Source organism: Leuciscus leuciscus (assembly GCF_965113295.1).
Source record: "Leuciscus leuciscus genome assembly, chromosome: 11".
In the NCBI taxonomy this organism is placed as follows: Eukaryota; Metazoa; Chordata; class Actinopteri; order Cypriniformes; family Leuciscidae; genus Leuciscus; species Leuciscus leuciscus.
In genome coordinates, this window is record NC_138735.1 from 2915210 (window position 1) to 2940713 (window position 25504).

General features: G+C 39.1%; 1 protein-coding gene across 1 annotated transcript in view; it reads right to left on the reverse strand.

The window, feature by feature from the left end:
* Nucleotides 1–25504, reverse strand: part of pard3aa (par-3 family cell polarity regulator alpha, a) — a 460595-nt gene that overhangs the window by 204679 nt on the left and 230412 nt on the right. Inside the window, exons 9-11 of the mRNA XM_082183270.1 lie at nucleotides 24740–25074; nucleotides 15634–15773; nucleotides 14139–14267 (exon numbers count right to left, since the gene is read on the reverse strand). Coding sequence (XP_082039396.1) covers nucleotides 14139–14267; nucleotides 15634–15773; nucleotides 24740–25074 — 604 coding nt within the window. The remainder of the gene's footprint in view (nucleotides 1–14138; nucleotides 14268–15633; nucleotides 15774–24739; nucleotides 25075–25504) is intronic.

The following is a 25504-nucleotide window of genomic DNA, read 5'->3' on the forward strand; positions in this document are numbered from 1 at the left end:
TACGGGGGAGGGGGAAGTGAAAGGGGGGGAAAAAAAACAAGGGAACATTTTCAGGGGAGTAAAAGGGGTTCGAACAAGCAATTTAACTTTAAGCGTGCCAGTCTGGCTAATGGAGACGGTTGGGGTAATTTTCACAGTAGGGATGCCAGGGTTTGTGCTTTAAGAGAGAGAGTGTCTCCCGATGCTCGACTATCCTAAAACACATACGGGCTCTGGGTGGAGAAGAGATGGGGATGAGCCGTTAATGGATGTCACATTTGCCGCTTTGGAGGTTTTCTGACCTGCTGTGTCAAAAGCAGCGTTTATGCTGATACCTTCAAGACATATGAATGAGCTTTGATTTCTGATTGTAGTTTCAGACTTTGAAACATGCTTGAATTTCGGTTCATTTATTGTAGCAATGTAACTCCATGCAGATATTATGTTTACCTTCTTTCAACCTGTTGTTAGTTCCAACATAGGACTCACACCACTTAATAATGATTCTAATTTACAATAATTTTGTCTAATTTTCACCCAGAGATACATGCTGATATATTATTACTGTAAGACTGGAAGAACTGGAAGAGAGGGCAACTCTCTGAGAAAACAAATGAAATAAAAATTTGAACTCTCTCTTGTGAAGTTAGCATCACCATTTGAGATGCAAGTCTCACCTCAGAATCATCCTAATCTATATCTATATCTCTTTCCCTCTTCCCCCATTCCTTCTCTCTCTCTCTCTCTCTCTCTGAGATCACCAAAATTCACCCAAGAAACTATATGGTTTAATGTCAATAATTTTCATACAGTATTATACATGTTTGGTATCATTTGAAATGTCTCAGTGCGACTGGTACCAAGGTCTCATTCCCAAAGAAGTAAAACAAAAGGTAATAATTGTGTCCTAATAATAATGGCACTAATTCAAGTGTATTTGGTTTTGCAAAGACAAGAAGTGAATTTCTGTTTAGAACAGCAAATGCTGCTAGACCAGTCTAAATCTGGGTGTTTCTTACCTCGGTTTTAATTTAATGGTACTTTAGATAAGTGTAAGTGGGAAACCACGGCATGGCCATTGGCCAATCCAAAGCTATTATAAGAGAAGTAATGCTGGTCAGCTTATATCTGTAGTAGTGGCCATACCTCTACCTGAAGTAAACGTTAATTTAAATTCAAGTGTATGCAAAACCACAGGGGCTATACCAAAGTATCTTTGATTGTGTAAGCATGAATGTGACCATCTCAGGTATATAGCCAATTACCTCTGTTTAGTGACTGAAGCTGGTGAGTATGTGATCGTGAGACCCGCGTTAAACACAAGGCGTGAGGACCTCAAAGCCACATAGCTTCCTAATATGAACGGGTAAAATATAAGTAAAGAGTTAAATAGAACAATCAAATGTATTGCTAAACTATTCGAGGTCTTTATAAAATGGAGTCAGTAAAAGGACGTAAATTACTTTGCCACGTGGAAAGACAGTAATGCGCAGAGATCTTCACCCGTTCTATTGGATGCCGTCATTGGACCGATTTAGATGGGCTTACATTATCATGTAGGTCTACATAATGGCATGAGGAAGCAAATGGTTTTTGTATGTAAGTTTTCTTGCGTCTTCCAAAATGATTATCCAAATCATTCTAAATAAGTTCAGATACAATACAGACCTTGTTCAGAACTTTCAAAGACTTTTCTTTTTCCTCAGTGAATAATAAGTCAGTGATTTAAGGGTCTTACAGTACTGCATTTATCCAGGCAGGTGTGAGAGAGCCAAGGTCCCAGTGAACGTGATAATTCAGTCGCTGTTAAAAAACTCCCCAAAAGACTGCCAAGTCACAAATAGATCCTGATAGCGATCTTGGCTCCGGAGCGGCTCTGTTCTCATTTTACCGTCACGACATCTCAGATGAAACACTCATGCTAATGGCTGCCAGGACAGAGACAGGACCGCAGGTCTCGCTTTTACACCTTGTAAGCAGAAGTTGTGGTGAATTACCTCACTGTGACTAAGACGAAGGCTTACAGCCATAACAGAACTTTGACAGACAGATAATTATATCAGAGGCTCTTTTAGAGACAGAACACGCCGCCCTGGATAAAGAGACGAGGCCATCAGACTGTGACTTCCACTGACAGTTTGGTCTTCGTCTTATTAATTCTCTCTGAGGGTTTTTGGGGGGGTGGAGACAGATGGGATGCGGTCAGGGTTCTGACAGATGAAACAAACCGGCTGTAATTTGGGACAAAACCACAGAGACACACCCATTGAATAAGAAAGGGGCTTATTATCTTAATCAACCTGTGCCCTCCTGCCCAAGCTCACTTCCTCGACTGCCCGTTGCTATGGAAACAGTCAAATGGATGGAAACACAACAGATCTGGACACACGCAGCTTTGAGTCTTTTGCCGGTAAAACTCACATTAGAGTGTCATTTGTTTCTGGTGCGGCTCGTCAGCAATCAGAGCTGAAAACCACCCGTGTGCAATCAACACATACACCAGGCTTATAATCACAGCAAACCTGCACACACCTGTGGATACAACATATATCCTGCAAAAACTTTCATTTGAGGCCTTGTCCACACTAAGATGTTTTTGTTTGAAAACGCATCTTTTTCGCTCCGTTTTGGCCTTCCGTCCAAACTGAGACAGATAAAAATCAATTGCAATGCAGTGCACTTTAAGAATTAAACTTTATTAAGGACAAATTTGCTTTTTGCGTAAGAAATCTAAGATTAAATTCTAAAAATCTCAAAGTATGTTCAGCATTCAAAATGTAGACAATGATGACAACATAATATGCGCGCACTACATTATAACTGGTCTTATTGGTTAGACCTACTGTATTTGCATACCGAATTGTGATTGTCATGTCACTTCCTTGCATACATTTAACTTTATAAATGTATGTTTTAAAAGTTCAGCTTCTTTTAGCTTGACAATCATGGTGCGAAGCTCCAAAAACAGAAAGATGCACTGCAACAGTAAAGAAAATGTCCATTTTAGACATTTTTACTTGAAAAAATTGAGAAAAATGTGTCCTGTGTGAGTGAACCCTTACACTTAACATGCTGATTCTGAAAACATAAAATGTGCGTTTCACTTAGATGTATCATACTGTAAATACAGAAGATGTGCATGGCATGCATACTGCCATACTGCATACTACTTCCTTTAAAAACAGTAGGTAGTATGCCATGGTGAACACACTCATGCTGTCAGGCAATCAGAGGCACTTGTTGAGCAGGAACAAACATACTTACAACTTTCCAGAGCTTACAAAAGAGCTCCCTCAACAATTCCCATCAACACATCCAGCAATCTCTCATTTAACAACTGCGCTAGCGTCCAGGTAACATGCCGAATTGATTTCTTCCCCCTGTGAGTTACTAAAGTTTCCCACATCCAGTGAACAGATTCAAAACAAATATGGCTGAATGGGGAAATAAATGTTGTGGCTTGACCTTTCTGTTGGCACTGGGAAAGACCAAGTACACAGAGTGTGAGTGTACAAAGGGATTCTGAAAAACGACGATATTATCTGCTGAGAATAATTGTGACCATATGAGAAAACAAAAGTTGCATTGTTGTTGTCGATTCCTAACAATTTAGCATTCACAAAATCCTTCCAAACCACATTTAAAAATAGAAACGTTCCTCAGTGAAGTGAGAGAAATTGGAACAAAACAGGAAATGAGCAACAATAAGTCGATAACAATAACTTGCATTTTTCTGAAACAAGTTCTGAAAAACACATCAGATTTTTAGATGACTGGCAAAATGGGCGTCCCTCGCGGGATATCAAGCCAACTCATCAGCGGAATTAAAATAGAACCTGTCACACATTTGTCTGGATCTGGCCTCAATAGACACCATAAATCCAACTGTCAGTAGACATCAGCGTTCAAATTAATTGCGCAATTAAGATTCTCTTAGCTTGGCAGATTCAGCCTCTAATGGATCCGTGAAAAGTCTGAACTGGTCATGAAGAGGAATTTAATGTAGTGTTTAATTACTATTCTGTGCCGAGCTGAAACGACGTTCCCGTACACCCTGTCATCTGGACCGTTCTGCCAGATTTTGGATTGGATTGACGAGTTGCTGTTATTGAACAAGCCAACAGTCGTGAGCATCTACTCCAACTTGGAGAGAGTTGCAATTGACTACAGATGGGTGCATTATTGGAACATGAAAACAAAAAGCTCATCGTCATTCATAGGGTTATTTTCTGGGAAGTTGAGTCCCAAAATAATGCATATAAAATAGTTCCAAGAGTGCAAAACAAGCTTTGACATCAAGTTTTCCAAGCAAACCAACTCAAAACTGCTTCAGAGATCTCCTTCTGATCTATCAAGATTACCATGAAAAAAATCAAAAGGCTCAATGGAGGCTTCCTGTGGTCAAGACTACAGGTGTGTGTCACAACTGGTTTTGAGTTTTGTTTTCACTTTCATGCTTCATGTCTTTTATTTTTGTAATTTGGCTTAGTCTAAGGCTGAATCAGAAATCTCCATTTAGACCCTCAATCCCTATTCCCTACATTTGTCGACTAAAACTGATCACTTGAAGGACTGAATGAAATCGAGAGAGTGAATTTGGACAGTCATTGAGTGTACACTGGCTGTACACACGTTATTGCATACTACAAATGGATGTCCCCTTGAATAATGCCCTATATGAGGGTATAGGGGGCGATTTTGGATTCAGCCTAGGTTCCTGGTTTTCTCATGTAATTCCCTTCCCATCATGTGCTTCCCTAGTCTCTTGTGTCACATTCTTATTGTTTTATTGGTTCATTGTGTTCAGGTGTGTCTTGCCTAAATGACTAATCAACTTAGTCTTATAAGGGATCAATTATGCCCCTTTTCAAAGTCTTAATTTAGTTTTTGGCCTCTATCAGGTTTTCATGCTTGAATTTTCAAAAAACACATTATTTTTAATTTCTTCGACAATGTTGCAGCTCGTCTCCTCCCAGTCTGTCAGTAACGCTCTGTTTAGTCCCTGTCTATATGAAGCCCCTCCTTCTGAAAAGCCCAATGCGCTCTGATTGGTCGGCTGGGGCAGTGTGTTGTGATTGGTCAAGCTGAGAGTGTTTGGGAAATGCCCCACCCCTCACCATAACCGCCAGTTTCAACACACTACTGACTCACTCAACCAGGCCCCGTCCCTTTATTCTGTGTATGAATTAATATTATGAGAAATATTGTGACATGTTCGTTCCTGGAAGAAAACTCAAGACTACAATGAGTACAGTTTCAGGGAGTTCAGAAACACTGACACTGATATAGAGAATAGCTCCCGCTGGAGCGACTTTGTAACTTTGCAGAGCTTTGAGCTCATGCTCAAACAGCAACAATACACACTAAAGAAAGATGAAAATGTAAAAAAAAGAAGAAAAAAAGGAAGCATAATCAAATTCATTTAAGGAAGTTGAATGTTTTTTCTTAGTGGGGTGCATTCTTGTGTTCAAAAATATCTTAACAGTAGCAAACGGAATCAAACTAAACACACGAGTCTCCAGGAAAAAAGTTGGACTATTATGTCATTAATACAACACTTTAAAAACACAATGCTGGAGGTGGAACACTCAATAATAATAATAAGAAGAAATGATGCACAACAGAAAGGGGAATATGGTGTTATCACTGTGACTGGGTTTTGTGAAGGTTAGGAACTGACAAAGAAGTGCTTTATCCACGTAAGAGCTTGACTGATGGACGGCATCGAATGGACAGAGCAGCGGTGAAGTGAATTGAGGCTTTTATTCCGTCACACTGCAGCGTTTGTGTCCCAAACCAGACCACAAAACACTGGCCAAAATGCCATCATAACCATATTTTTTTTTATTACTCGTGTCCATCCCCAGTCAAAACACTTTATTGCTACCAGTTACATGACTGAACATGTTAGTGTCAATCAACACGCCTCATCTTTACCTAAAGCTTTGGAGGTAATTCCTATTTACTTTGGTTCCTTTGTTTCCTTGTCTCTGGTGTGGTTGAAGACTTCACAATGACTTATTTTTGGTGGTGATATACAATCTCTGCTTATCACTGTGGCTTAGCAGCGGTCGCAAACACACGTGACGTCTGAGCGCTCGCCGCAGTGCACGCTGGGAGATCAAAAGGAACGTTAAACTGCGGCCAGCGCCGACCAGACAGCCGGCAGGAGAACGCGGTGGGCTTTATGTTTACACGATGGAATTGCTTGTGTGTGTGTTGTGTTGTTTTAATGCTCTCACGCCGCTGGCCACATTAGTGTGCCGGATAATTGCGTTTTCTGGCATGAATAATTCAGCAGCGGGGTGTTTGTCAGGTCTCGGAGTGTATTCGTGTGTCTCAGCGAAGTGGCAAGGTAAGATTTCATCAAGTGCAGAATGTCTGTCAAAACACGTTTGCTCCCTCGCCGCTGTTGTCAGTTCTCTTTTTTTCCCCTTCTTTTCTCCACAGTGGAGTTTTTGATGGCTCCCTGAGATGCCTATCACATCTCTCATTCTTTCCCTCTCTCTCCATCTTCTGGCCTATCCGTCTCCTGCTGTTTCGCTCTCCCTCCCTCTCCTCCCAGATACTCCCACTTTCATCATTTATCCTTTTCCTTCACCGTCTTGCTCCCTCAGCATCAACCGCACAGACTATCCACAGCTCCTCTGACATCCTTTTTTTTTTCCTTTCTGAAACACAAATGATTGTTTTATATTCAAGGCTCTCTTCCAATTCCGAAATAAATAAACCTGATGCAAATGTTAAGATGCCAAGGAGTCGGACGTCACTGTTGTGGAGTGCCAATGGACTGTTCACTGCCCATTTCATGCATGTTGCACACAAAATGGAGCTCTTGCAAAATCCAATCTGATTAGCTTTGCACAATTTCCGGGAGTTTGTGTATACAGGTTTCTTATTGAACAGCGGAAAACAAAGCCCTGTTTACAAGTTCACAGACTTCTTCAATGGCCCACGTCCAAAGAACAACTTGTTGGAAGATTTGCCAAAGTTTGTGACGTACATGACCGTGTTGAGCCCCATTTCAAATGAAACAAACGGACATAAAAAAACGTCAACTAACTGGGCAAATCTAAAGGCCCCAATATACTTTCTCCATTTCATCAGGGGCCTTATGTGATTGAATTGGAATAAGCTCAGGGCTCGCAAAATCGCCTGCCCGACGTCCCGGGGCTATATTGTTTTCCATTCGGGCTACCAAAATGTATAACCGGCCTGCCCGACGGGCTATCTGAAATACTGTTCGCTTCAGTCTTGTTATAATCAGATTCAGCGCGTTCTTCATCTTCAATCCGCAGTGGCTCCGAGCAGAGCGCACGTCAGAAACAGAGGACAGGGTGTGTGTGTGTGTGTGTGTGTGTGTGTTCATCTGAGTCTCATTGGTCTGTCAATGTCAGAATATTTGAGATGACCAATCAAATCAAAGTAGGCGGGCTTTATATACACAGAAGCTTCTGAGCGCGAATTTGAGCAGAGCGACTCGCTTCAGTTTACGGTCAAGTGCCAGATAAGATGTAAGTAGCTAAACTAAACATTTCATTAGGTCATAAATGTGAAACGAATGACAAAAATTATCAGACAAACGAATATACTTTTGTCGAATTTCGCCATTTTGAACTGAAAATAGGCCTATGTAACGTGACTAATAATTAGTTTGCTGTCATTGTGAGGGGACATTAACAGAGCATTAACAAAGCCGTTTTCATGTTGGGCACAAGATTAATAATGAATGTGTACATGTTGAGAATTAATATACAATTTGTAGCTTTCAGTAAATTAAAAAAGTTCAGCTTTAGGAGGGGAAGAGACAGGGCAAGATGAGGAGACTGAGAGAAAAAGAAAGAGTGATGGATAAGAAGTGAGAGCAGGTATTGACAAATAATCTACTGCCCACTGACGTTGTTTTAAAGCTAATTCTTTTTTTTTTTTTGCCTTAAAATGTCTTGAAATGGACATATCAGAGAAAAAAAAAATTGAACCCCCTAATAACCTTAAATGTAGGACCTCTTTGATTATAAAGCCCTGTCTACGGCCCTGTATTAGGAATAAGATCAATAATGAATGTGTACATACTGTGAATGAATTTAATAAACTTTGGCTACCTAGCTTTCCTAGTAGCTTTCAGTAAATTAATGCGTCTGAGAAAATGATTCATAAATCAACATATTAGATGACCCTATGTTTACTTCACTGACAGACACAAATGAAAAGCCTATATCAGTCAAAGCTCAGCTTTAGGAGGGGAAGACAAAGAGAATAGGAGTGTGATGCTGATGAGGAGAGAAAAATAATCAGCTGCCCACTTACATGGTTTTAAAGCTATTGTTATCCATTTTTTTTGGGCCTTCAAAACATCTTAAAATGCACATATGTAGATCAGAGAAATAAAAAATTTCTCGAACCCCCCTGACTGAGTATGAGTGAGTATTAGACCCTAAACTAGACTTGGGGGCTGAGCCACAGACATGACTGATTCATGTTCCATACTTGTCACACACGTATGGAATGTATTATTTTAATTTAATACTGTGAAGCTGCTTTGATGCAATCTGTATTGTGAAAAGCGCTATACAAATAAACTTGACTTGACTTGACACACATTTCAGTTCAGTTAGAACCAGATGCATATTTGTTGATATTTTGTGTTTTGAAAAAGTTTTTGATTCATTGTTTTGACTCCTAACCAATTTTCTACATTGAAAATTGTCTTTTTATCTGGGCTAGTAAAATTCATTTCGGGCTACCAAAATCTGAAGAGTGCCTGCCCGAAGGGCTACCAGCGATTTTGAAATTTTGCGAGCCCTGAAGCTGCAATGTAGACTGAGTTTATGCTGGCTAAAGTCTTATTATGTGAGACTAAACTCTGTTCCACAGCCGAGTCAGCTGCCGGACTGCCTTCATAGGCGGCTACTTTGTAATCAGGGCTTGACATTAACTTTTTTGCTCACCAGCCTCTGTTTTTAGTGGTTTTCCAAAGTTACTAGCCACTCAGCATTTTTTACTGGCCACAATTTTGACATTGATACCATGGGTAAAAACTGCCATATTGATATTTTAATATTATCTTATTTTGATCTTTAAGACCTGACGCACAGATCCATTATACTGTTACACATGCGTTTTCTTTCTCAACTGTTTATGTTCACTTAAAACATTACTGACTGTACTTGCATTTTGACATTATCCTGTGTGTGTTTGACTGTTTAAGCACAATAAGAAAAATAAATGAATACTGAGGGTTATGAGTATTGGAAGCGATTTAGACATTTCAAAAAATCTATATTTTTGACAACACTACACTGCACTTAGTTTATTATTTCAGATGCCATTTTAAAAGACTACAATTGAAAAATGTATATATCACATGTAAAATGCAACCTGCCAAAGTGGCTAGTAGGAGTGACTGTGTTACACGCCACTGCTGAAATACACATTTGGTGGGTGTTAATGTCAAGCCCTATGTGTAAGGCGGCATTATAACCAAAATGGAAGTGAGTAAGTGGCTGATTTAGGGGCCGATCACAGAGAACACGTTTGTGTATTCCACTGTGATGCTTTTAAACACATGCTAGATGGACATGTTTGACTGTTGCTCTCTTGACACTTTGACACATCGTTCCAAACACACAGAGCTCAAGTTTCAAGTAGTACATCTTTTTTTTTTTTTTATGGATCTCTAGACCTTGATTTTTTGGTTTTGATTCTTTGTCTATTCCAATAGAGTTTGACTTCAGCATTCAAAAGTCTGACACCGTATTGATGCGCCAAAGTGACCATAAATCCACTTTCCTTCGTGTCAGTAGCGCAGACGTGAGCAATACGTCAGAAACGGAGCAATTAAGGCATCGGTTTGCTGTCGGTGACTCGTCATAACGCATTTAATGTGGACACAATCACTGTTTATAATGAGATCTATTGGCTAGTGTCCGGTGTAGACACTGTGTGAAACCAGACCGACGATGCCGAGTGCCGGGAACAATCACACTTTGGCCAAGGTTCTGTGAAAACCCCCTTACACAAAGACTGTCCATTAGGACTTTAGTAAAGGCCTGTTCGCACAAAGGACAATAACTATAATGATAAATATATAGTTCTAAATCATTATAAAACAATAGCATTGCACAACTATAACTATAATGACACAGAAAAATATTATGGTTGGAATCACATTTTAGAATGATTTTTTTCAGCTGATAAATGATAAAAACATGAACAGGTAATCAGAATCTACAGTAGTGGCCAAAAGTGATGTCTGGAGGGGATATTTGTTTCTTTATTATTCAGTTCATTTAAACCATCAAAAAATTTAATATATATTTTGTTGGTTCTTTTATGTGTTGATAATTTATTTGTATGACAGGATGGGCAAAAATTATGTCGGCACATTTAGTCATGTTTTATTGTGTTATCATAAAATAAAATAATTGACTCCAAGCACAACTATGCAATATGGTTAAAAAATAATAATAATAATAATTTTAATAATATTTCAAAGAAGGGTGAATAAGTCAATTTTCCTAGGTCGTGCATCACTTTTGGCCACCAATGCAGTTATAGTTAACTTTATAGTTCTTGTTCTTGTTGTGAACAGCCCTTAAGACTGACCCAAAAGTGTCAGCGAGTCTCAATCTACCTGTCAGGAGCAGCAAACAAAGCAACAACTCAGTTGTTTAAAGATCAGCAATCTCATGAGTATATGACACTTTGAGTGGCACATGACCTATAATTGCACTCAACTAACACCAGCCCAGAGTGCAGAAGACTCCAAGGACAACACTTCATCGATTCCTCTTTGGAGTTCACTGAACATGCCGCCGCCTCTCGCTTCTCTTTCTCTTTTTCTCTAAAGGGCGAGGGCCGGCCGGGGGCATCAAAGCTAATTTTTCTGCGGTTCCCTCAGGACTGGACTTCGGCTGTGAGCAAAGGTTAAAGCTGACGCCCCTATCAATAAGTCACTGCCTCTGCCAGCTCGCATTTGACGCTCACACTTTCGTAAAATGTCTGCAATTCCCTCGACGTCTGGAAGGCTAATCGCATGCATGCAGATAAATGAAAATAAATAAATAAATAAGATCCCTCGGTGTGTTAGGGGTTAGAGAACTATGTCCAATTTCGCTCTATTACTTTCTCTCACATTGTCATTATGCTAATTTGAGGTTAATTGTGTCATGTCTTTAAATACCAAAAAGCGTAAGTTAAGTACTTGGCAGTGTTGATTTATTAGACTGTAACCTGTCACTGTGGCAGAGCATGTCACTCAGTCTTTTGATTTAGAACTTCCTCGATGATGCGTTAATGGTCCGACACTGTGATTGGCTCACATGACAACCTTCCCATATCATCATATAAAACCATCACGCTCTCTCTCTCTCTTTCTCCCTCTATCTCTCTCTCCCTCACACACATCTACAAAATAGCATCAATAACCGTCCGCTGTCCTCTCTCTCTCCACTTTATTTGCAATAACTGTCAGCGGTGGAGCGATGCTTTTGTAATCTGATTTTTATGAACATACTTGTATGGATTATTGAGATCCTTTAATGCCTGAACCAGGCGCGTTGCGAAGCTAAAGCCTCCTGAATGTTAATGTGACAATAAGAGTAATGAAGCATCCAACAGTTTATCTCTTCCCTCTCTTTCTCTCTTCCCACCCCTGTCGTTCGGATGTCTTAAACTCCAAATTTTAAGGGGGAGTTGATGAGAAACGAGGTGGAGTGGGAGAGTTTGTGAAAGTGTGTCTTCATGATGGCGACTTTAATCAAATCTTGCCTGAGCCAAAGGAAAGAAAGTCAAAGCTCATCTCCAACCACTCTCAATCACTCCAGAAATCAATACCTTATGGGAACATTCCATTTGATCATTTTGCAAACATTATGGGAACATTCTCTGAACATTCTGAAACAAGAACATTTAAAAAAACATTTCAGACAAAAATTCCACGAACGATGTATAAATATTGCTGTGCTAATGATTTGAGAACATTATTAAAGACCAGACAACTTTGAACGAACATTCTATTAACCTTTCTGGAAGAATGTTTGTTCATAACTTAGAGAGAACCTTGCCAGAACGTTAGTCAAAGTTCAGGGAACGTTCCCTCTTTGCTGGGAATCTTCCATTGGTTGACAAAGACATTCCTGTGGCGATATTATGACGCTCCTTGCATGATTCGCAACAATTCAAAGTGAAATGCCCAGTGATTGTCACTAAAAGCATGTTCAGTTTTATCCAGAACTTCATCCAGTTTTATTGCATTGGTTGTTGTATCACAGCAGTTCTGTAAATGAAATGACACACCACTAATTTGATGCATTATGAACTGTCTTTGGACATATTTCAGAAAGTATCAATTTAGGAAATCAAGCTAAAAGCAGTCATTTACTTGGGTTTAATTTTCAATTTGCCAGTAATCAACGCAGTTAAGTGCAGTATTCCTACAAACTATCACTATCCTACACATTTCAGACCATATTTAAAGGGATACTCCACTTTTTTTTGGAAATAGGCTAATTTTACATCTCCCCCAGAGTTAAACAGTTGAGTTTTACCGTTTTCGAATCCATTCAGCCGATCTCCGGGTCTGGCGGTACCACTTTAGCATAGCTTAGCATAGATCATTGAACCGTACAAGACCATTAGCATGTCTCTCAAAAAAATGACCAAAGAGTTTCGATATTTTTCCTATTTAAAACAGACCTACGCCTGAAAATAGGTCTAATAGGTTAGACAAACTTAGTCCCGGTCACGTTGGAAGTTACCGAGCTGGGGAATATTTTCAGGCGCTGCGTCATATCATTACGCCTGCTGGACTCATGGTACGGCAGCAAAGTTTATTGATTATTACGCAGGAATGAGAGTATAGTTCCTAGCCATATCAGCCTAGAAAATCGCAACTTTACATTTTCCGTCGGTCTTAGTACACGATGTAACTACAGAAGAGTCAAGTTTTAAATAGGAAAAATATCGAAACTCTTTGGTCAGATCGGCTGAATGGATTCGAAAACGGTAAGACTCCACTGTTTAACTCTGGGGGAGTTGTAAAATGAGCCTATTTCCAAAAAAAGTGGAGTATCCCTTTAACATCTGATAAATAGTTTTACAATTCAATTGTTAACATGCATGTAATATTCTAACACATCAAACCTAGATGAAGTTAATATAGGATTACACTTTCACTCACTGCATACATTTTGAGTATTGTAAATTCTTAATATAAGTTTTAAAATATTATTGTCAAAATAATGGCAGGGTTTGATAGAATAAAATTACAATGTTTGCATTGTATATTAATTTATTATCAGCCATTATCACTCTTTTCCAAGTCCTCAACCATAAAGTTTTCACCCATATAACATTATTTGACATTATATTGGTTTTCTCCAAGTGAATACGCACTCTTACAAGATGAGAAAAACCTGCATTTATTCACCGCTGAGACATTTGATACTGTAATTGCAGGTTGAAGTTTCACGAACACCAAACAGCAAAGTACAATTTGATTTAAATGACTGCCAACTCCCTTTAGTGAAGAGACTCACTTACAGCAAACACATAATATTCACCTTGAATTAATTCAGTCATGTTAAACAATCCCTAAACTGCACTGGCTGCACTGACTTATATGATACGTATCATTTTATAAAACAGAATAGGGGCAGTAGTCTGGAAACTCAAAAATATCCCATGCTTATCCAGACCTGGAAACTACTAAAACCAGATCCCATACTTGATCATACTGCATATGAACCCTGTAAGTGCAAAGCAGGGACTTTGCTGATGCTGTAAACAGCAGTTCATTGAGACAGCCAATGGGAACCTTCCACACTGACTCAATAAAGAAGATCTTTATGGAATGTCGACCAAGAAAAAAATCTGCATACAAATGTCAAGGCAGCCTGGAGTTCATTTGCACTCCTGAATTATCTATTATGGAAATAATAATGACTTCAAAATGAGTTAAGGCGGGTGGCAGCTGCCTCTGTGCCACACATGTGACCTAAATAGGCCCGAGGCAGGGAAGGAGTTGAAGAGGCCATTTCATGGTGCTATATGAACTCTGTGTGATATCGAGAGACCGTTTTACTGGGGCCATTGTTAAGCCATTTTAAGAAGGTTGCACATTTTAGGTGTGTGTGTGAGAGAGAGAGTGTGTGACTCACCACTTCGCGGGGCAGGAAAGCGTCCTCTTGTCTGACGATGAGAAGACCTACAGTGCCTCCCATGGGAGTCGAGCGCAACAGAGCCACGACCTCCTCCTGAGTCTTCCCATTCAGATCCACTCCATTCACCTACACACACACACACACACACACACAAAACACATAAATATTTGTCTTAACAATAATATTATTTTTTTACGTCAGTATATTTCTCAAATACATGTTGTAAACCATATGCACTAAACCAAACACAATAAATCCTAAAGGATACTATAACGATATATTATTATATTACAAAGGATATTATAAGTGTATATAATATCAGTGCATCGGGAACAGTGCATCATGCCTGGGATGCAGTTTCAAAAAGCACGCCATTATATGTTTTTTTTTTGTTTTTTTTACATATAAGTCTCATATAAGTTTATTTAATGCATAATGTTCTCAATATCAGATTCATGAAATAAAGTATTTAAGGTTGACCTGTGAAAAAGTGGCACTTTTTGCTCATCGGCTGATGCGAGTCATTTGAAAGGGTGTTTAATAAAGCAACAAATAAAACATGAATCGCATTCTGTGCAATTATATCTGATCAAACATTTCAATTAATTGCAGTCGCATTATTGTGACCATGACAACAGGAGATAGTCCTCATATTTCTATGGCAACATAAAGGCCCAGGGTGAACCGACAGCTCTCTGAAAGGCCTCGACTCCATTAAAGCGATGAATCAGGGTTTGTTAAGCCAAATGGATGACGTTCTGGCTCCACGGTCGCATCTGGCATGAGAGCCTGCAGGTGTTCTGCTCCATTTCTAAATGAAATGGCCATTGTTGATTGGCTGTCATTGTAAATCAGCCATCAGGCATAGTTCTTTTTGTCCATTCTCTTTTATGAACATTATTTACTTTCCGAAACTAAAAAGGAAAGTGCATCTCACGAGGGAGAGAGGAAAACAATGAGACATCTCGTCTCCGATAGACCAAGCAGAATGAACTAAGGAAGGAAATCCTCTGGAAAACAATGAGTTGTCGGTACTCCTGTATGACATGGGGAACGGAAGGAGTTTGTTGTTGTTTTTTTTAATATAAGAAAAGCTCAATAAGGCCGTATGTAGCTCCGCCCCTTTTCAGCACTCATTGTCTTTTGTCTTCCAGTTTGTATTTTCACTGCAATCTTACGTATTTATGAATGAACGGCTCGTCTACTGCCATTTGTTAAGATATCTGCTTTAAATATTACAAAGCTCATGATAACTTTCGTTTACTCTACAATAAGTAAATCCACTTCACCAGATAATCACTCCTCGACAGCGATGCCATAGAAATATACAGAGCGACCGCAAAAAACGGAAGTTCAAATACAATATACTAAATATGCCTGCGCGCTTGTTTCACATAAGGTCTATTATGGTGAAATGTCTGTACAGGAAGTTGAGGAAGCGGAAGAGGAAGTCAGAGGTCATGTGATGCTCCACAGCTTCAGTGTTTCTCACCTCTAGCAGCCGGTCTCCAGCTTTCAGACGGCCGTCCTGGATGGCGGCTCCACGGGGGAGGATATTCTTCACATATATGGGGGCCGAACTGCCGATGGGCACGTCTCTGGAGGTGATGCTAAAACCCAAGCCCTCCGGACCTACAGCGCAGAAATAACACACAATACACACGTAAGACTCAAGAGTCTGTCTGTAGACCAAACATGCTGTTACAGTGGCGACAGACTGAGAAGATGACTGCATTTTTGTTGTATTTTTAGTTTAGTTTGAGTTGTAAAATGTTGCTTTTTTTTTTTTTACACCACATGTTTTTAGAGTCATTTAAACTTTTCTTGAAAATTGTTTAAAGATTTTTCAAAACCATACGACACCAACATCAATATAAAAAGTTCATTATTAAATAAAGAATATACTGTGAGCAAAGCTTGATCTGTGAAAAAGTTTTAAAAGTGGACGCTGATTTGAGTCATTTGAAAGGGTTGTTATATTTTGGTGAAAACCATCATTATTTTTTTTTTTCCGGGATTTTTTTATGGATAGAAAGTGCAAAAGAATAGCATTTATTTGAAATATAAATCTTTAGTAACATTATAAATGCCTTTACTGTCACTTTTGATCAATTCAATGCATCCTTGATGAATAAAAGCATTAATTTCTGAATAAAATCAAATAAAAAAAAAACACCCCACATTTTTGAGCAGCAGTGAATTGTGGTTTCACAAAAACACTTAGTTTTAAACACTTTTAATAATCATAAATGTTTCTTGAGCATCAAATCATCATATTAGAATGATTTGTGAAGGATCATGTGACACTGAAGACTGGAGTAATGATGCTGAGAATTCAGCTTTGATCACAGGAATAAATTACACTTTACTATATATAAAAATAAAATAAAAATTGTACATGCTAATTATATTAATATTTGATAAAAAAAAATGAAGCCTTGGTGAGCAGAAGAGTCTTCTTACACACACACACACACACACACATAAATATACACAAAATATAAATATATATGAGTCATTATATAAGTCATTGGCCCTTGCGTTGAGCTAAAGCGTTGCAAACGTTTAGTGAATTCTATATTTGACACCGTCACTTGGATTGCACATCGGCCGCAGTAAAATTGCAGTCCTGCTCAAGTCTACTGTATCTAATAACTAATCTGAATCCATCCGACGGGGTATTTTTAAGTCCGTTAACAGCACAGAGAAAAAAAAGTGTGTTCCATGACCGCCTGTGCGCACAAATACAAATTACACAGGCAAAAGCCAAGCATATGGCAACACAGGCCACCATAATTAAACGTTTCGAACCCATCTGGGTGCACGGCGTAACCGCAGTGTGATTTCAAATTTAGACACGTGTGTTTCAGCGGCACGCGCTTTACAAATGTAGCGGGACAGTAACATTACATGCTCGGGTCGTCACGCCAGGTCCTACAGGATGCATGCATTTGCCTTTCCTTATTGAAAAGAGGGCCGACTCCCTCCGAACGCAGGCTTTGAAGGGTCTTGATGTGCACATGCATCAGGCAAATTGAGCTTTACAGCTTGCCACAGACGTTACTAAATCCTGGAAAATGTAGTTAGGGGCTCAGACGCAGGGTATGCACAGCAATTTGCTCCCTGTCCACAAAATGACCTTTTTGGGAGTGCCAAATGAATACGAATAGGCAGATGTAGGAGAAGCGGAGAGAAAAGAGTAATGGTCAGGACACAGAGGGATCAGTAAGGTTGACCTTATCATTTGAACAACGGCTGTAATGGTAAAAGAAAAGGCAGTGGGGGAGATAGAGAGACTGATAGGCCGGAGGAGGGCACACGTATTTTTATCTGGAGACACATTTGTAGCCCTCGGGACTGTCTCGCTCGCTCATATAATAACTGGGATATGTCATGTTCATGGTTGGCAAAAAAAAAAAAAAAAAAAGGAAATGTTTCAAGAGGTTAAATGGAATATTCCAGGATCAATGCGAGTTAAGCTCAATCAAAAACACTTGTAGCATAATATTAATAACCACAACTTTATTTTGACCTCTATTTATTGAAAAGAGTGAGGCACTTAAAGGTATAGCGGAGGATGTTTTACTTCCTGGTGGGTAGTCTAAACTATTGGTCCTCCTAATTGTCAATCATTCTGGTGAATCAATCAAACTTTTCAAAAAGTGGAGAGGGCGGGTCTTATCTAAAATTTGGAAAGATCCTCCGCTATACCTTTAAGGTGGGGTCACCTTTAACTCTTTCCTCGCCAGCGTTTTTGAAAAAAGTTGCCAGTCAATGCCATCATTTTTGATCATTCAAAATGCATGTGAATCTGCAGAGGTCGAGTGAGACAGTGGTTACATGGTACAAGTCGTAGCTTTCTGAAAATTATGAGGCTAAAGTTGTAATTACTAAGTTCTACGATCACGTGAAAGTTAGAATAGTGATTAGGACATGATGTGAACGCCTTGGCCACTCAATGTATAAAACTCTAGTTCTTATCCAGTACATGTCTAGAAGTCGTCCTGGCTGACGTTGATATATTTAACGAGTTTTGCTCCGTCCAGTCGTCTTCAGAGGAAAAATCCCTCTCTACGACAGCGTTGGTTGGTTATTTCCCGCGCTCTAGCTAGAACATGTCAGCTGCACTAATGCATTTTTAAACAGCAACTGCATTTTTTTTTTTTTCTTATATGTCTTATTGTGGTATTGTAATTTCAAGGAAGAAAAAAATAATACAGACATAATTGAAATGTGGGACACAAGCTTACACCGCGGGATAAAGTTGGCTTACCCTGATAATTCCGGGCCGAGAACGGTTTGTAATTGTGTCGAACCAAACTCTGGTGGAAATATAACTGGAACTGTTCGGCCCGACAGTGGAAAAGCAGCTGTTGTTTTCGTGGGAGAAATCCAGCCATTTTAATAGTAATCCGCATGATTGGGAATTTTGCATGGAGGCGAAAGATTTTTCCACACAGATTTGAGCAATTTTGTCTTTAAATATAAATTTTATTTTATTTTGTATGTGTGCGTGTTTGTGTTTGTGTGTGTATGAGAGTGTGTTTCAGAGTGTGTGTGTGTGTGTGTGTGTGTGTGTTTCAGAGTGTGTTTGTGTGTGTGTGTGTGTGTGTGTGTGTGTGTGTGTGTGTGTGTGTGTGTGTGTGTGTGTGTGTGTGTGTGTGTGTGTGTGTGTGTGTAACGACCATTAATCCACAAATGCATTTAATTGAACTTAACTTTGATTGAACTCAGAATATTCCTTCAAACTCTCAAACAAGCCTGCCCATGTGTTACTGGTCTGGGGTCAGTGGCTGTGCTGGTCTCTAAATGGTTTTATGTTTGTTATGGTGCCGGGCTAAATGTTCCAAGACATACGGCCACAGCCGGGAGAACCGAAGCCAGAGTCAATAACAGTCCAGCAAGGCTATCAAACGCCACCTGATGCCTTCTTTAGGATAATTACTAGAATCAAACTCCCAGCCATTAGGACATTCAGTAGTTAACGGCTTACAATCAAGTAATTACAGAGATGGAACACTAATAGCCCAACACTAATTAATCGCAGACGTGGTTAGGTCTCCATTCAGGGTTTTTTTTTTATTATGTGAGAGGAAGATAATAAAGAATGCTGTCTATTTTACTGTGCCAAAGTCTTGAATCTTCAATAAAAAAAAAAAGGAGGGTTAAAATATGGCCAATGTAAGGCAGGACAGAAAATTACAGCTTGAGGAAAAAAATTAGGAAAATGTTCTTGGCAATCCATTAATTTAACAGGGGTTGAGAGAGAAAGAGGGAGGAAGAGACAAATGAGAGAGGACGGTGTGGTCTTAGACCTCTTAAAATACTATTTTAAGATTATCATAACAAAAAAGACAAATGTACTAATGGAAGAAAGAGCAAGACTCTTTAAATGAGTGCAGTTGATGTGGGAGAAAAGCAAAACCCCATATCCACATGGCGGAGAAAAAAAAAATCATATTTGTCTTATTTTCCATTCAAATATATGAATATTGTTAAAACAATATAAACTTAGTTGAGAAAATTCTGAAAATGTATCTTAGAAGTAACTGTTTAAGATCATCCCCTTTTAAGAAACCTAAAATATATATATATATATATATATATATATATATATATATATATATATATATATATATATATATATATATATATATATATACATATATATATATTATAATTATTATTATTATTAATATTATAAAAAAATATTATAAAAGGGCATTGAAGATATTTGTTTGCCCTTGCAGAGTTCTAAAAAAAAAAAAAAAAAAAAATTGTCATTATGAAGTCTGTATAGAATAAATTACTAAAAAATATTTTAATAAATTATGGTAACCTGGTTAATCTGTAACCTAGGAACAAAACATGTTTTAAACAGTGAGAAAAAGTTGCAAAAATGCTGGGGAAATACCTCAAAACAGCATAAAAAAAAAAAAAAAAAGAGAGATGTGCGCATAAAATTTACATTTTCACAAATACATTTCATATTTACTGATGCGTTTAAAAATGCCTATAAAAACACAGATTTCGAGCGAGCCATTCATCACTACAGTCCCTTTAGCAGAATGAACTTTGAGTTTAATCAACATTAGATGTATTATTTTATTCCAGTAGTGCACCTGTCACTGAATAAAACTTGAATGTGATATAAAGACAACATTGTTTTTCATAAATCTCTGAGTGTTTTTTATTTGGTGGTGGTAAAGTGCCCAGAGCAAATAAATCTCTCAGCTGGCGCAGAAGTGCTGAAGTCAATCCGGTAGAGCTCCGACAGATTAAACAGCTTCTACAAGGGTCAATGTTTCCAAAAAACAGAGAGTTTTTGTCCACATATCAGCTTCCAGGTGACGTCCCGGGCCGAGAGCAAGCCTTTGGTGTTTGTCAGGGCATGTGCTGGTAAGAGTTGAAAGCTCCCACAGAGCGTGCTGTATTTAGCCTATAACAAGCCCTTCTCAAAGCCAGTCCCCGAGCTCAGTCCAGCACTCGTGCCAGTGCTCCAGCGTTCAACATCTGCTACACCAGAGCCAGACGAGCCAGCGGGCACCATGCCCTGTGTTTGTTCATTTCCCCTCTCTCTCTCGCTCTTTATCTTCCAATCGCAGGGGGAGAAGATGAAGATAGTAGACAGAGTTGTTCATGTTTGCTTTCAGGGCTCTTAGGCAAGTGTTTTCCAGAGAAGCCTGTGATTCAGGGCTGTGTTCCAGTTACATACTATCCACACTACATAGTACACAAAATTAGAAGTTGTGTCCAGAATCCCCCCAAAAAAGTCACTTGCTGAGTCCCAATTCGCCTACTTATGCTATGCACTAACAGCATGTCCTCTTTTGAGAAGAAAAAGTACATACTTTTGAGTGTAAAGCAGAAGAGTATGCAAGCTTTGGGACATACTACGTCATAATCACGTCTTTATCTGATGCTATGTCGCTTACCGGTAGTTACGTGCAACCTGTCACTGTTTAAACTGCCCTGTCAATCATCTTGTCACAGTTAAAATCCTCCACATTCAATTAAAATTAATGTCCCACCATTTTGGAGAGAAATGTAGTCACAAGTTGATCTGCCAGTCATTGGTCTTTCATTCGGAGAACTCTTCTCATGTTTCCATAATGATGCATTTAAAAGTTAATGAGTTCACAATGCTGTTTTAGATTAAATATAATGTGGATGACATTTATCCCCTTTATCATAACCTCTCTGCTTAACCGTCGGTCTTTGTAGTTTTTTCACATTTATGCATGTTTTCCCAACTGATATTACCCACAATCCCTTGCACTACAGAAGAGATTGTGACTATTAATTTTTGACGTGTTTAGGCCGAAGCCATCAGTCATTGTTAAATGTCTGAAAGAGTGACTATGTTTCTTAACACACATAAGTACACTTTTAAAAAGTGCACGTTGTAATAATGTAAAAACTGAGTTTTATTAAATTATATTTTAAACCATTGTGTTTTAATAATCGTTTGTTGTGCCTTAAAGTAGTACATATTTTGATGTATTGACTAACACACTAAAGTGCTTGATTATAATTAAGTTTTACATTGGAAAATGTATATATTTCAAATGTACCAAATTGCAACTTTGTCAAAACAAATACATTCAAATCCATGACCTACAAGTTTCAATAGAAATTCCATTAAAGTGTGTCTTAGTTTAGGATAAATGCTTATCAGCACAATTTAACATTATTTCAATAAACAATAGAAGTAATTATGATATTACATATAAAGATGTACTGAAGTCCTAATCAAGTGGTTCCAGAAACACTCTTAATAAACTGTATTTAATATACATTTACATTTTTCGGCAATTAAGTGTCTAAAAACATTACATTCAGTTCGCATTCATGTAAAGTATTTTATTTCTGCAATAAAATGTGTTAAAGTGTACTTATTTTTCACAAGGGCTAAGCTAACTAGGATGCATCCCGATACTGTGAGGACAGTCAGACAACTTTTAAACCCGAATATTACAGTCCAAAAAGCCTTGACACACACACACACACACACACACACACACACTATGCTCTTAAATAACACCCAAACGACATTCGACAGGCTCACAACTCCAGCTAAAAACTCCCTTTTCAAAGGCTTGGCCTCCCGACACACTGGATGTTTCACACTGCGCTGAAGCCCGGCCCATTTGTTGTCAGGATTTAATTGTGTCTTTACCGCTCTCTTCTCCTGCTGCGCCAACCTAATAGATGCGCATACGACAGGCCCGGTGACAAAGAAAGCTCGTTTTGCTCTTTCATTTAAACAAGCTGGAGCGTGTGATTACGACATCGCTAAAATGAGGACATGGTGACAAAGAGAGAGGAGGGAAAACAACATCAGAGGAAGAGAAAGTTTTCTGGCTTGACGTTCGAGAATTTTCTTTTCTAAAGCTGCCGCTAGTACAGATCAGAAGCGCTGCTGCCTAAGCAGTAATAGATATTCCTCAGACGTAGGTGTGTGTGTGTGTGAGTGAGCGCGTCTTGGTTTATGCATAAGTATGCGTGTGTTTGTGTCTGTTTGGGTGTGTTTGTCATATCTCTGATAGACATTTCTAGTTCTCCTGCGGTGTGAAATGCTGAGATGCAGCTGCCGTGCAGAACAAATGGGATTTGGACCCGTGTGTGAGTGTGTATACACACTTCCTGACAATGGCAGATAGAGTCCTTTGAAGTACTAAACTGCATTAGTTACACAATGCTAGGCACTACAGCAGAAAAGATACACCGCCGTTCACACAGATATCATCAGCTATTAAAACCGCAGAAAATAGAGGCAACTTCAGAGGAAAACAAGCAAATAAATAAATTAAAAACACATATCGCATGTTTTTTTGTTTTTTTTAAGGGCGTTTCAATAAGTAAGATGAAAAGACTTCTCCGGGGAGTGTATGGTTTGCATATGCATCTGGATACTGGCATCCAATTAATGACTTTGGCTATTATTCCAGTTTAAACTTATTGCGACGCGTGTTTATAAATGTGTTTCAAAGGTTTGTTTGAACAATACGCCTGTGTAATACGCCAAATCGAGGTCGATGTAGAAAGGGTTTTCCACCTCAGGTGTGGAAGAACTTGTCTTGACATCTGGTGGAGCGTAAGGTCTTCTGAAGACACTAGAAACTGATATGGAGGATCAAATCCCTGTTAAAGCCAATGGCTCGTATAAAAATATATTTAAAATTAATTTACATTGATTAAAACACAATAATATTACTAAAATTACTAAAACTGAGACTGAAATAAAAAAAAATGAAAGCAAAATAGAAATGTAAAAAAACTAATAAGCATGGCACAAAAACTGACAAAAATAAACTAAAAATACAAAAATAAAAACTATTTCAAAGTATTAATAAATACTATAACAGTATGTAAATAATACAAAAATAAAAATATAGAGTACTAACATTTTGTTTCTCTCTTTTTTAACTTCTTTTTAGTTGAAATTACCAATAAAAAATCTTGAAGCATATAAATGTTTTTAATAAGGTATTAATATTTATTTTCAGAGAGTGTATATTTAATATGAGTATATTATTAGTGTATTTTGAACTGGGATGGATGGATGGATGGATGGATGGATGGAGGGATGGATGGAGGGATGGAGGGATGGAGGGATGGATGGATGGATGGATGGATGGAGGGATGGATGGATGGATGGATGGAGGGATGGATGGATGGATGGAGGGATGGATGGAGGGATGGAGGGATGGAGGGATGGATGGATGGATGGATGGATGGATGGAGGGATGGATGGATGGATGGATGGAGGGAAGGATGGAGGGATGGATGGATGGAGGGATGGATGGATGGATGGATGGAGGGATGGATGGATGGAGGGATGGATGGATGGAGGGATGGATGGAGGGATGGATGGATGGAGGGATGGATGGATGGATGGATGGATGGATGGATGGATGGATGGATGGATGGAGGGATGGATGGATGGAGGGATGGATGGATGGATGGAGGGATGGATGGATGGATGGATGGATGGATGGATGGATGGATGGATGGATGGATGGAGGGATGGATGGATGGAGGGATGGATGGAGGGATGGATGGATGGAGGGATGGATGGATGGATGGATGGATGGATGGATGGATGGATGGATGGATGGATGGATGGATGAATAATGGATGGATGGATAGGGGTAAGAAAAGACACCCATGTATTATCAAAACAATTCATAATGCAGTGCTTCTTCTCAAGTAAACTGATCTTGTTTCAGGGAATTTGTAGATATTCTAACCTAGAACAAATACTAAAAGATCAAAATGGAAGGAACAGAGCCTTCAACCACAGAAAATCTGTAGATTTCCACAAAACTGGAACACATCCTATTCTATTCTTAACAATTCTAAGTTCTATGCTTCACTCTGTGCTTGTTTCAACAGTAAATATTTTGGTTAATTTTTTTTCTACTAGCAATAAGAACCGTTTTCCCACGTTTAAATTCATTTAGATTTGAAGGTCTTCTAATTCCATCTGGACCTTCATCTGACATAGCAGGATATTCCCATTAACCAGGAACATTTCCTCATAAGAAAGGCCGTTTACCTTGAAGCGCTATGAATGATGTGTGTGATGACCGTACCTTTCCTCAGCTGGACGTTGAACTTGCGGCCGATCTTTTTGGAATATCCCACGGAGGAAGTGGCGCTGGTGGGCCTGGAGGTTTGGACTGGGCCTGTCGGGCTCATGCTGGAAGAGCTCGCTGTGTGTGCTAACGAGGGATAGCTCCGGGTCGAATCCGCTTTGGACATTCTCCGTGGGCTGTAGTCCACGCCTCCTCCCAACAGACTACCAGAACCAGTCTGAAGGCCCAGTTCATTCTGAGACAGCAGCTCGTACTGGGCTTTCTTCACCGCTGGAACTACATGGAACAGGATGAATGGAGAACGCATTGCCTGTCTGAACAAATTCTGGGCCCTGAGGAAGAGAACAACACACACACACACACACACACACACACACACGTCTCAGTAAGGATGTATCTCTTTGTCGATTACAGAACAGGCTCATCCTAAGTACTGGGATTGTTAAAAGCAGAGCACATGGAGAGGTCGAAAGGTTGCCTTGCTTAATCGCTGGCTAATTGTACTAGTACAGTTGGAAACAAGGTTAATTCACATTATCTGCCATTTCCATAATCGCAAAGCCTTGGGGAGGAAGCAGGGAAACGTATTAGAGGCAGGAAAGCAGGATCTGTTTTCATAAGTGTGGCACATGGAGGACAATAACTGATCAGACGTACAAGACACGGGCAGATATAACCTGGATAAGTCAAAGAAATAAAGAAATAACAGATCATGTTATGATGGAGTGGTTTATAAGTAACTGATGCATATTATTTTTTATA